At 49.4% G+C, this 12,110-nt stretch overlaps 1 protein-coding gene across 1 annotated transcript; it reads right to left on the minus strand.

Moving 5' to 3' along the window:
• Positions 1-8,986: 8,986 nt before the first annotated feature.
• On the minus strand, positions 8,987-12,110 carry LOC112677130 (beta-lactoglobulin-2). The gene is made up of 6 exons (XM_025474992.3): positions 11,954-12,110; positions 11,430-11,569; positions 10,965-11,038; positions 10,025-10,135; positions 9,355-9,456; positions 8,987-9,161 (listed from the first exon to the last, which is right to left on the minus strand). The coding sequence occupies exons 1-6, from the start codon at positions 12,041-12,043 to the stop codon at positions 9,145-9,147; spliced, it is 534 nt and encodes a 177-aa protein (XP_025330777.3). The 5' UTR covers positions 12,044-12,110; the 3' UTR covers positions 8,987-9,144.

Raw genomic sequence — 12,110 nt, forward strand, 5'->3', positions numbered from 1 at the left:
TGCATTGCCCTTGCCAAGTGAAAACCCAGAAAAGGAGCGATGCCTCACATGCTCCTTCAACACACGAGCCTGACGGAAGAAACGAAGTCCCTGAGGGACACAGGCCGGGACCCTTGGCAGGTGGTCGTGGGCAATCTGACCAGCCTCACTGAGCCAGCAGGACTGTGCCCGCTCTGCCTGCGGGGGGAACTTGCCTGGCACCGTCGGGCCGCCTCTGGGGCGGACCCCATACGAGTGCAGGGGAGGGGCTATGGCTAGTGTCCACTTGGGGACCGAGCACGGCTGGCGTGATGGGCATGAGGTAGTGCTGCCTGCTGTCCAATTGTGGAAACTGGCCCCAGGTGGCTGAAGGTTGCACGTGTGGCCATCCCCAGGCTCGGTGGGGTGGACAGGAGGAGAGGGGCGCCCCGTGTCCATCACAGACAGTAGGCTCAGCCTGTGGCCAGGAGGCCAGCAGCACGGTTGGGGGAGCCCTGCTCCTCCCGTCGCCTGGCCTCCCATTTGTCTCTGCTCTGAACCGGCCTGGAGTAGGCCCGTTTCCCTCCTGCGCGCTGCCACGATGGCCATAGGACCTCACCAGGTGGGCGGTGGTGCCGGCTTGTCATCAACAAAATGTCCCCTGTGTCCCTCTTGGAGTCTGTTCCAACAGCTTCCCCTCAAAAGGAGGATGTCGTCAGGATGTGGGGGTGAAACACTTAGAACGACAAAGAAGGAGACCCACCTCTGGCGTCCGCCCACCCTCACCCTTGCTGGCTCTTTCTTCCCTGCACCGCATGGCCCAGGGTTGGGGTGACGATGGCGCCCCACCCATCAGCCTCACCACCACCCGGTGTGGTTTCCACCCAGCCTGACACCCTGCAGACTCAAAGGTGGTCTCCAGCGATTGTCCCCTGGTGGGCACTCCACCAGTGCGGCCTGTTGACCTGTCCTTTCTCCTTTAGAAACACATCTTCCAACTTTGGGGTTCTTCTCATTTGGGCTGTTTCTTTCTCCAGAGACCCCCCATATCTCTCCCCATGCCCAGAGTGCTTGTCCTTTGTGCTCTGTTGCTGCTGAGGGGTCTCATTTCTTCCCCAGGGTCTTGGCTGCCCTCTCTTGACCTCTAGGTTTCACTTTTCGGTTGTGAATCTCCTGAATTCCAGGTCAACTCCCCAGTAGGCACCAGCACCTGGAAACCCCCCCAGCTCCCACCCAAAGCACCTTTGAATTGGTTCCTTTCCAGAGACCCGACCCTTCCTGCATCTCAGGGAGGGACCCTGCGAGTCATTCCTGGATTTTCCATCCTCCTCCACTTGATCTTTGTGTTTCACCTGTAAATTGTCCACATCCTCTGTTCTGTTCTCACTGCCAGTTCCCTATTCCTCAACTTCATGTTTCTTTAGTAAATGTGCTGTTGGGCTTGCCCCTTACATGGCCTCCCCACCTTCAGCCTCGCCCTGTTCCAGGCACACCACAGAGGGAAAAGTCCTACGTGTCAATGGGATCATGTTGCTCTGATACCAAAAACACAAACAAATAAAGACAGATACTCTCCTTGCTGGGAAGTGTTCTAAACAGAATGTGCATCACAATCACAGAGAGGGTATGTACCCGGCCTCCTTCAAGACCTAAGGCAGAACCTCTGAGTTTGGGGATTGAAGTCTATTGACTGGCTACTTCTCCCCACCTCTGATTCTGATTCAAGCCGGGTTAAGGTTTCCCCAGTGGGGCTCGCATCCTGTGGGCTTGTCCAGAAATCTCTTGCTCTCTCAAGATTTATAGATGCTGACTCACTAGCTGCCTATCTAGGGGCTAAGCTCTTGCATTCTCTGCCTTAGCTTTGAATTTTGCTCCAAGTCCATACCTACAGTTCCGGAATCCCCCCTGATGCTCCCACTCCCCTGCCTCTGAGGCCAGCAGAGCTGTAAACCTTCCCACAGAAGGCCTTTCTGCAGAATGCCAGCTGGCAAACCCATCCTCCATGTTCAAGACAAGGTTTAGGGACCCCTTTCTGAGAGGAGCTTTCCCAAGTATTTGGGGCCCATACTGTCAGGGCCTGGTTTCCCGGTGGCATCCTTGCCACCTTGCACATGTTCATATAGGCAGATTTACACCATACTAAATATGAGCCTTGATAGATGCCTTGTGATTCTTCTGGAACACAGACCCCGGGGGGCCTAGGAGAACTGCTATGAGAGCATTTCCCACTTGTCACCACATCTTCCTAGGAGGCTGCCACAGAGAGTCTCAGCTCCTCCCAGGTTCTGATGCAGTAGGAGGCTTCTGCCTCTCAGGACAAAGCTACTTAGCCTTGTCTAGAAGGGACTTCTCAACAACAGGGCTTCCCGCCACTATTGATGCATTGCTGTATCCAGATCCTTCTGGATATGGTGTTATCCTGTAAAACAAGGGACATGGGGGTTGATACCCTTGCTGTCCATGTAAATAATACAATTTCTGAATCTAAAAAGGAGTCATTGTTTCTTTATCAGCTGAATCTGTCAGCCCTACTTGACACACGTTGTTACATCACCAACAATGTCATTTGATCCATAGTTGTGTAGCAGAAACAATTGTTTTTGCATTTTGAAAGTTACCTATACTGTAGGTATACCTGTATACCTGCTGTAGTAAACCTCTGCAGCATTCATCCCAGAGTTGACTGTTCAAGGGGCTCTACTTAGGCAGTGTTGAGATAGCAAAGATTGTAAAAACAGGGCACACAGCACCACAATTGGTGTTTGAGAAGAGGAATGATGGATGATGGATGGTGGATGGTTGGTTGGCTAGATGGATGGATGGATGAATGGCTTCTTTAACTCATATTGGATAGGCCATTTAGTTTCTCATTCTCACAATCCCTCCTACCTTCCAAGGTGCTTTCATGTCCGTTGTCACTTTTGACCTCTCCCAATCAGTTTCCTGTGCAGATATCAGGAATAAGGTAGGATGTGCCAAGTCCCTGACCTATATTTACACACAGTTAGTAACCAAGGCTGGCCTTGAATCCAGGGCTGTTGAGGTCAGCTGAAAACTGGTTCTGGAACAGAACATGGCTTCCAACTCCCAGGGCCCTCATCAACCTGGTATTGGGCCATCTTCCTGAACCCAGGGTGAGCCCAACACCTGCCAGATTCTGCAGAGTCCTCAGGCACTTCCTCACAATAGATCTTTGTGTCCCACTGGCTCAATTTTTGGCTCCATCTGGGACTTCCCAATAACCCAAGTGACAGCAGGATCTGATAACTAACTGGGTGGGACAGGAAAGAGGTGAACACTATTCAGTGTTAGGGCTCCAAGGCGATGCTGATAAATATTTACAAGGAAAGAGTCAGTAGAACTCAGAATTCTGAACTTGGACCTGTTATTCCTCAGGCTCCCTCCACCTACCCAGAAACACTTGGCCCAGACCACAAACCCGGGCAGACACTTTTTGACACTTCAACTCATGTTTTAGGATGATCAGAATTGGATTTTACCCTCTTTATGTGCTAAACCAGTCCATCATTCTTTTTACTGCAAAAACATGGAAATTGTGGGGGCAACTCTTGAATGAAAGAGAAAGTAGCAGAATATTTAGAAAATGAAAATGAACACACAGCACATCAGATTCTGAGAGATCCAGGTAAAGGAGCACTGAGAGGAAAATCTGTTGTCCTAAGGACAATTTTAATAAGTAAAAAGAATGGAAATGAATTAATTAGCCGTACCACTCAAAAACTAGGGGGAAAACAATATAACCATAAAAAAGGATAAGGAGGAAACTGCAAGTATAAAAGCAGAAGTTACTGAACCAGGGAATAGAAAAATTGTATATTTGGTCAAGTGGTGTTTTCTTGAGAAATACCAATAAAATAGGGAGCCCTCAATGCCCAAATCAAGAAAAAAGGGAAAAAGAGAATATACATCAAATAATAAATGCTACTGGGAAAATAATCACAAAAGGAGAAGAAAGTAAATAACCAATAGAAGGAAAACATTTACTTTACCTCATGGAACAAACAAAAAATTTGGATGAAATAGACAGTTTCTAGAAAAATATAAGCTACCCAACCTGGTAGTGAGAGAGCTATCAAGTATTAATGGACTAATTTCCTAGAAAAAAAAAAACTGGAAAAATGAAGAATAAGTTATTTAGGAGGCATTTATTTCCCCCTAAAATAGCAGTTCCAAATAGTTTTAAAGGGAAAATCTAGCACACCTTCAAGGGACAGTTAATTTGAATGCTTAAAAAAAAAATCCAAGTCATTTTTATGAAGTTAAGACTCTGTTTCAGAACCTACCAAGAAATGTACAAATTGATCTCACTTTTGAAGATCAGTGTAAAATTGCTAACTAAAATATTATCAAACAGAACACAATAATGCTTTTAGAGGGCAATACATAAAACCTTCATTCCAGGATCATGAGCATAATTCATATGAGTAAATTTATTGATAAAATTCATCGTAGTAATAGGTCACAAGAGAAAAATTATGTGATCATTTCCAATGATGACTATCAAGGCTTTGATAAAATTCAAAATTATTTTTAATAATAAATTTAACAAAAATTATACAAGCTCAATGTGAAAAAAGAATTACACTCCTGAGGACCCAACAAAGGACACAAACAAAGGAACTGAATGTCATAATCGGGGCTGGAACATTCCATAAAGATGAGATCTTGCCATTTGTGACAACATGGATGGATCTAGATTGTATTCTGCTAAGTGAAGTAAATCAAGCAGAGAAAGACAAATACCATATGATTTCATTTATAGGTGGAATCTAAAAAACAAAACAAATAAACAAAAAAAAGCAGAAACAGACCCATAAATACAGAGAACAAAGTAAGTGGTTGCTAAAGGAAGGGGGATGTACAAAATGAGTGAAGGGGAATGGGAGGTCCAGGCTTCCTGTTATGGAATAAGTAAGTCACGAGGATGACAGGTGCAGCACAGGGAACATAGTGATACTGCAGTACAGGTATGATGACAGGTGGTGGCCACACTTGTGGTGAGCACAGCATAACATGTAGAGATGCTGAATCACTATGTTGTACACCTGAACTGAGTGTGACAGTGTGGGCCGACTGTACTTCAAAGACAAAACAAACAAAACAAAACCACTGGGGCTCTGGCACACAGGCAGCCCAGTAGAATGGAGGGAATGTCTCTGAACAGAACCAAGTACACATGAGAATCAGGAATGTGGGGAAACTCGGTAGTTAATAAATGGTCTTGGGAGAAGGGGGTGGACATTTGGAAAACACAGTTTGAGTCCTAACTCATGAATTAAAGCAAATGAAGTCCTGATGGAGCAAAAGATTGAACAATGGAAACAATGGAACAGTGAAAATCCAGGAATTCAATTTCAGAACATAAGAGGCCTTTCTAAAGGGTGACCCAAACCCTGCAACGGTGGTCAGAAGCCAGGAAAGGAAACACTGGGGAGTTTTAGAGGAAACACATTGGGATGACACCACAAGTTGAGTAAGAAGAGAAATAGTAAACTGAGGAAAAGTATTTTTTACTGATAACACATATAATATCTAATTTCCCTAACATATAAAGAGCTCATGTGAATCAATAGAGAAACCTCAAGAATTCAATAGACAAAGGACACGATTTGATCCTTCACAGAAAAGTATTTTTGTAATTTATTTTTTATTATATATATATATTTTTTATTGACGCTCGATATGCCAATATATAGTATGACACCCAGTGCTCATCCTGTCAAGTGCCCCCCTCAGTGCCCATCACCCAAGAAAAGTATTTTGAATTAACTAAAAATGAGAACAAAATATATTAAAGTATGTGGATGCAGCACTTTAAAGGGAATTTGTGGCATTGATTCTTATATTAGGCCACATAAACATGCTCAATTGAAAAATCTAAGCCTGAAGCTTAAGTAACCAAGAGAACAATTTGAAACCAATATAAGCAAGAGGAAAGAAATAATGTAATAGCGAAAAACAATAACATATAAAACAGAAAACCTACAGAGAAAATCAAAAACGATTTTGATCTTTGAAAAGATCAGGAAAAAAATGAAAAGATAAGGAAAATGGATAAACCTCTAGCCAGATGAACCAGGAAAACCCAGGTCGTTGATATGTATCATGATTAGGAACAAAGAATGAAACACCAGTACAGACCCTGTGGACACTAAAGGGTATCAGAAAGGACGCCTGGGTGGCTCAGTCAGTTAAGCGTCCAACAATTGGTTTCTGCTCAGGTCACAATCTCAGGGTCATGGGTTCGAGCACGGCATTGGGCTTTGAGCTCAGTGGGGAGTCTGCTTGAGATTCTCTCTTTCCCTCTCCCACTGCCCCCTCCTCACTCATGTACACACTCTCTTTCTCTCTCTCTCCCTCTCTCTCTCTCTCAAAAAAAAAAAAAGGATATTAAGGGAGCATCTTGCATGACCTTATGAAAATAGTTCTGATAACTTGGACAAAATGCATAAATTCCTGGAAAGATAAAAAGTATCAAAGCTTATTAGAGAAGCAATGGATAACCAGAATCGATGTAGATCTACTGCAGAAATTGAATTTGTGGATGAAAATCTTCCCCCTACCCTGCCACCAAAATCTCAAACCTCAGTTGGCTTCCTTGTTAAATTCCATCAAACATTTAAGAAAGCAGCAACACAAATCTTGCAAAAACTCTTCTGGGAACTGCAAGCTGAGGGGTGGCCCCCGCTCCCCAGCTCAGGTTGTGACACACAAACTACCCCAATTCCAGCTGCCTGTGTGTCATTTATTAAACAAGACTTACTTTGAATTAAAATACCACCCTCATCTTCCATTACTTTTCAACACAAATTTCTTGCCACACTACTTTGCTACCCTGACTTTTTGGGTTTTATTCCAATGACAACGTGAATCCTTCCCCACACCCCCCCCCATCCCTTCTTCTTATGACTATGCATGGTAGGTAAGAGATTGGCCCCATCGGCCGCAGCCCCTTCCCTCCTTCTCTGCTGACAGATCTCCTTCTAAATGCATAATCCTTCAAAGCCACTTTTCAAGTTCCATCTGTTTCAATTTGGACTCTGATAAGAACACCAGTATTGTCACCAACACGAATATTATTACTAGGTTGATGCTATGATTTCTTTTTCCTGGGATGCCCCCGTGGCTCAGTGGTTGAGCATCTGCCCAGGGTCCTGGGGTCAAGTCCTGCATCGGGCTCCCTGCAGGGAGCCTGCTTCTCCCTCTGCCTGTGTCTCTGCCTGTGTGTGTGTCTCTCATGAATAAATAAATAAAATCTTTAAAAAATTTTATTTTTCCCTAGAATATAGTCCACAGAAGATCAAAGTATGAATAGGTGGAGCACTGTCACAGGGGCAAGACCCCAGAGTGGGGGTGTGCACAGCAAAGTGAACAGGGTGTGACCAGAAAGCACGGCATCTGACCAATATTGCTCGACGAGGCTTCTCCTTCCACCACCGTCTATGTTCCCTCTCATTGGAACTAACCACCTTTCATGATGGATCGATTGCCAGGTGGCATTAAAGCATGTCACCGGCCCAAAAAAAAAAAAAAAAAAATCGAAGCTGAAATGGTCAATTTTACAGAAGTTAGATTCATTCATTTCTGCTTGTTTATCATTTCATGGCTTGCTGCTTTTCGGTTTTTATTTCAGTTCACATCTAAAATACAGAAGATATGAACTGGTTCAAATCTTAAAATTGCATGAAATCTACACCCACCAATGTCCCCACCCGCGCTCTCACGTTCCTCCCCATAGGTTTCTAACTCAGCATCTGCTCATACTTCCTGTGTGTCTTAGTCCATGTTTCTGCGCATTTGTGTATTTCCGTTCTTTCTTACACAGAAGTTAGCACGTAACTGCACACCCTGGAAACTGCCCCCTATCCATTTAGAGAATTTACAGGAAGGAGTCTTAGCAGGACTTCGTCACCTACAGAGGAATCATTCTTCCTCTTTAATTATCTGAATATAGTTTGTTTGAAATTAGTTTGAGCTTCACACAGACGCTCCGCCTTTGGAATCCAGGGGCGATGAGGTCATTCAGGGGCTCTGCATGGGTGCATAGGGTGTCCTGATGGGAAAGGCAGGGGGTGGGTGGGTGTGCGCCGCGACACTGGCCCACTGCCGGCCCCATGTGGCCCCCGTGTCGGGCAGGTGGCTCATGCTATACCTCTGTGATAACAGTAGGGGCACGGGTTGCCTGCCCCCCTGCACTGTCATGGGGATGACGTGCCCACATGTATAGCAAGCGCAGGGGACAGTCCCTCTGGCTGTGCAAGCACGCTGTTCGTGCTACGGACTTCTTCCGCTGCTCATCTGTCAGGGGTACGAGAATGTGAAGGCGTTGCCTGCCCCCCATGCTGAGAGCTGCTCACTCCTGACCACTGCTCCTGAAGGGCCTGTCTGCCCCCTTCTGAGGCCGGCGGTGGGGCTAGAGGGCGGGCGGGAGGCTCTGCACTTGTGTGTCCTCTGCCTCGGTGAGGGGCCTGACCACTTTTTCTCTAGTCTTCTTGGATTTGTTTTGGACGCATTCATTTGCTGTGAAAATCATCCACTTGGGGTTTTTAAGTATATGAGATTAGAGCCAAACAACTGAATCCCTTATGATTCTTTAAATTAAATTTCTTTCCATCTGCGGTCATTGATATTTCTGGAAATTTGTGGGGATTTTTTTTCCAGCAGTTTCTGACAGGTGAGCTAAGTCTGTCCAGCCTCACCCCCACCCTTGCCTTAGGGGCAGAGGCACCTTATTTTCCTTATTTTAATGCTTTTTTTCTAACCTGATTTTATTATAGATTCATTTATTTTAGTTTCTCTTAGCTGACTAATTTAAGGATTCAGGACTATGAGTTTTCCTCCTAGTTCACTGATAATATTTTACAAAGTTTGCTCAAGTGGATTCTCCTGTTTTGTGCGTGAGAAACTTGAGGAAGTTTCTCCCCAGGAGCTGGTCCCTCCTGGAGCACACCCCCCACGCACCCTGAGCCCTGACGCCTCCCAACAACACACATCACAGAGGGGAGGTTATGTGTCTTTATTTAGAGTCGTCAGAGAGCAGGGTCCCAGCCTGAGCACACAGACCCAGGAAATTGGAGGGGGACCATCTAGCAGGTGGTTGGCTTCCTCTTCGAAAGGACAAGGAAATTTCTGCCCCAGGAGATGGGTCAGGTGGAGCTCACTAGACTAGACGAGGCACTGCTCTGTGGGGGGAGGAGAGCGGAGGGGGGGTCACAGGTCGCCAGGACAGGACCCCCCCCCTTAGGGGCTGTGACCTGCTCCACCTCATCCAGGGAGGCCTGGGGGATGGGGGGGCCAGTGCTCATGGCTGTCTGGTGGGTGAGCCATACTCAGAGTGAAAGCAGGGGTGTGAGGTGTGGGGTGTGGGGTGCTCACCTTCCACCTGGGTGGGGTTCAAGAGCTGCATGTGCACGGGCAGAGTCTTGAGGGCTCTGTTGAATTTCCCTATGACCTCGTTGTTAACCTCCAGGGTCCTGGCTGTGTGTGGGGGGGTGGGGGTTGAGGTCAGTCTTGGGCTCCGGGGTCCCTGTCCCCTCCCCCTCATCCTAGGGCAGTGCAGGGGTCTGCGTGGACAAGGGAGGAGACGGCTTGCCGCCGCGGGCTACCAGGGGTCACCCAGCATAGCTGGTGTGCTGACAGGAACACGTGTATATGACCCCACAGAAAATGCTTCTCTCAGGCAAACCAGGACTGCCTCAGCTTCGTGCCACCAGATTCTACTGGCTTCCATTTCAGGGGGGAACATGACAGTTTCAGTGGTGCTTTTGTCGAACATGCCCATCCACCAAAGCTTTGAATTAGTAGTCATCTTTTGATGAGGCCAGTAACACTAAGCCAGCCCTCAACCCTGCAACCAGCCTCCTGGCCCCCTTATCTTGGATTTCTCAGGCAATCTGGGGACTTAGCCACCACTGGGGTAAAATGTGGCATCTCCAGGCCCTAAGGCCAACAGGATGCTGCTGTGTCTGCTCCCCGGGGCCCAAGGGACCGGCCAGGGGTCCTCAGCCTTGCACTCAGGGTGACCTCGCACATCGTCAGCACATACCCAGGCACTGGCACATGAGGCTCTGCTGGGGGGCGTTCGTGTTCTCCATGCAGAAGAACAGGTAGTTGTCATAGTCCGTGTCCAGCAGGAAGATCTGGTTCTCCTCCACATCTGGGGGGACAGGAGCCTGGGTGAAGATGGTGTCCTGTCTGGCAAGAGGGTCCCTCCCATGTGCAGGTGCAGCGGCCCCAGGCACCGGCATGGCCGGGGGCAGCAGGAAAAGGGAGAGGAGAGGCAGAGTGGTACAGTATGAAGCACCTGCTCAAGGTGAGAGGTGTGTGGCCAGCCAGGATTGTGGTGGGTCAGAAGGGTGGAACAGAAGAGCAGAGCCCCCACCCTGGGGGGTGCAGGAGCTGGAGGGTAGGGAGAGAGGGAGGGGAAGCAGGGATGCAGGGAGGCAGAGGAAGGAGAGGGAGGAAGGAGAGAGAGGAAGGACAGGGAGGAAGGGCAGGGAGGAAGACATAGGCCCCAGGGAAAAGAGGAGGCTCAGGGTGGACCAAAGCAAGTCTCATGTGTAAGAAACAACTAGAATTTGTAGGGGGAACACCCATGAGAAATCTCTGTGTCTCCTTTGTTTAAAGTTTACCACTAAGTTCTCCGTTTGTGTTTTTTTTATAATTTACAAAACCCCTCAAATGTTACAGTTTGTGGCAGAGGATTCAGTAGAAGATTCTCTGCACCCCCCGCCCCACCCCTGCCCCAGCCCAGCAGAGTCCAGGAGCTCAGCGTAAGGGGCGGTGGCGGCCGTCCATTGAGCACAGGAGGCCACCCCACTCCACATGAGGCTGGTGGCCCAGGGCTTGGGCAGAGCACCCCCCGAGTCAGAGCAGGCAGCCCCGAGCACCCCCCACCTCCCCCACCCCGACACTGGCAGGGACAGCAGCCTCCGGGCAGCTGGGGCTGGGGCTGCAGCTCAGAGTCAATGTGAGTCGACACTCACAGTCGATGCTGAACCTGGTTGCAAGTTCGGTTTTCTCTGCAAAGACCTTCTTCTCAACACATCTGTTGTCCTCCCTGAAAGGCGGTGACAGCATAATGGGGGGGGGGGGAGGGATGCTGAATTTGAGTGGTCCTCGCTATGGTGCCTCATGGCAGACAGGGCTCACGGCAGGACCCGCCCGGGCCCCAGGGCCCCAGCCCCACGGCTGACCAGCCTCCACACAGGCCTCTCTGCGTCCTGACCTGGGTCCCCTGTGTGGTTGGCCTGTTGGCTCAGAGCCCTGGGCAGGGGCCCCAAGGGCACCGGGAACCACCCACACAGAGCCGCTCCCATTGGGACCCTGCCCTGCCCATCCACCTGCCCGCTCACCTACCCGCCCACCTGTCTGTCTACTTGCTCTCCCACCTGCCCACCCAGGAGCCAGGCCCTCACTGGCCCCCAGCCTGGGAGAGGTTGCACACCCACCATTTGCGCAGAACAATCTCCAGGTTGTCCTGGGGGGTGGGCCTCAGCTCCTGGATGTACACTCTCAGAGGGGCGGTCTCAGCATCCAGCAGGGAGATGTCACTGGCCGCCATGGCCATGGAGTGCCACGTCCCAGCCACCTGGGGAAGGGGCCGTGAGCTGCCTCTGGGCCCCTTCCCGTCCCCACAGAGGACTCCCCCTCCCACCCAGGCCAGGGGCCGAGTCTAAGCGGGTGGCAGTCAGTGGGCTCCCGGATGACCCTTGGCCATCTACCAGGCATGGGGCTACACGATTTCCACACTGGAAATCACGCACCTGTTACCCAGGTGGGTCTGAAGTACAAGTCACATGAGTTCCCTAGAACCTTCTGGGACTGGGGAAACCAAATGACAAGCCACCCTGAAGGCGGAGAGCCAGGGGCAGGTTTCCCGACTTCATGGCTTCCGCTCATGCCCCAGAGCCTGTGGAGGACCCCCTTCCCTGGCCACCCTGCAGCTCACCACCCACCCCGGCCATCCTCGAACCTTCTGGAGGTCCAGGTCCTCCATGGTCCGGGGGACGACGATGGCCTGGATGCCACACACGAGGGCCAGGGCAAGCAGGAGGCTCCTCATGGCTGCGGCTGTGGTTGCGCTGAGCTCCCGGGAGTGAGCGAGGCCGAGCGGCGGGCTCGGGTCCTTA

The sequence above is a fragment of the Canis lupus genome, chromosome 9 (genome assembly GCF_003254725.2).
Source record: "Canis lupus dingo isolate Sandy chromosome 9, ASM325472v2, whole genome shotgun sequence".
NCBI classification, from domain to species: Eukaryota; Metazoa; Chordata; class Mammalia; order Carnivora; family Canidae; genus Canis; species Canis lupus.

Coding starts and splice junctions, on each gene's coding strand:
- LOC112677130 (XM_025474992.3), bottom strand. CDS start 12,043: ATGAGGAGCCTCCTGCTTGCCCTGGCCCTCGTGTGTGGCATCCAGGCC. Junction 11,570..11,953: donor AGGACCTGGACCTCCAGAAG/GTTCGAGGATGG, acceptor CCCCTTCCCCAG/GTGGCTGGGACGTGGCACTC. Junction 10,136..10,964: donor AACCAGGTTCAGCATCGACT/GTGAGTGTCGAC, acceptor CTGTCCCCCCAG/ATGTGGAGGAGAACCAGATC.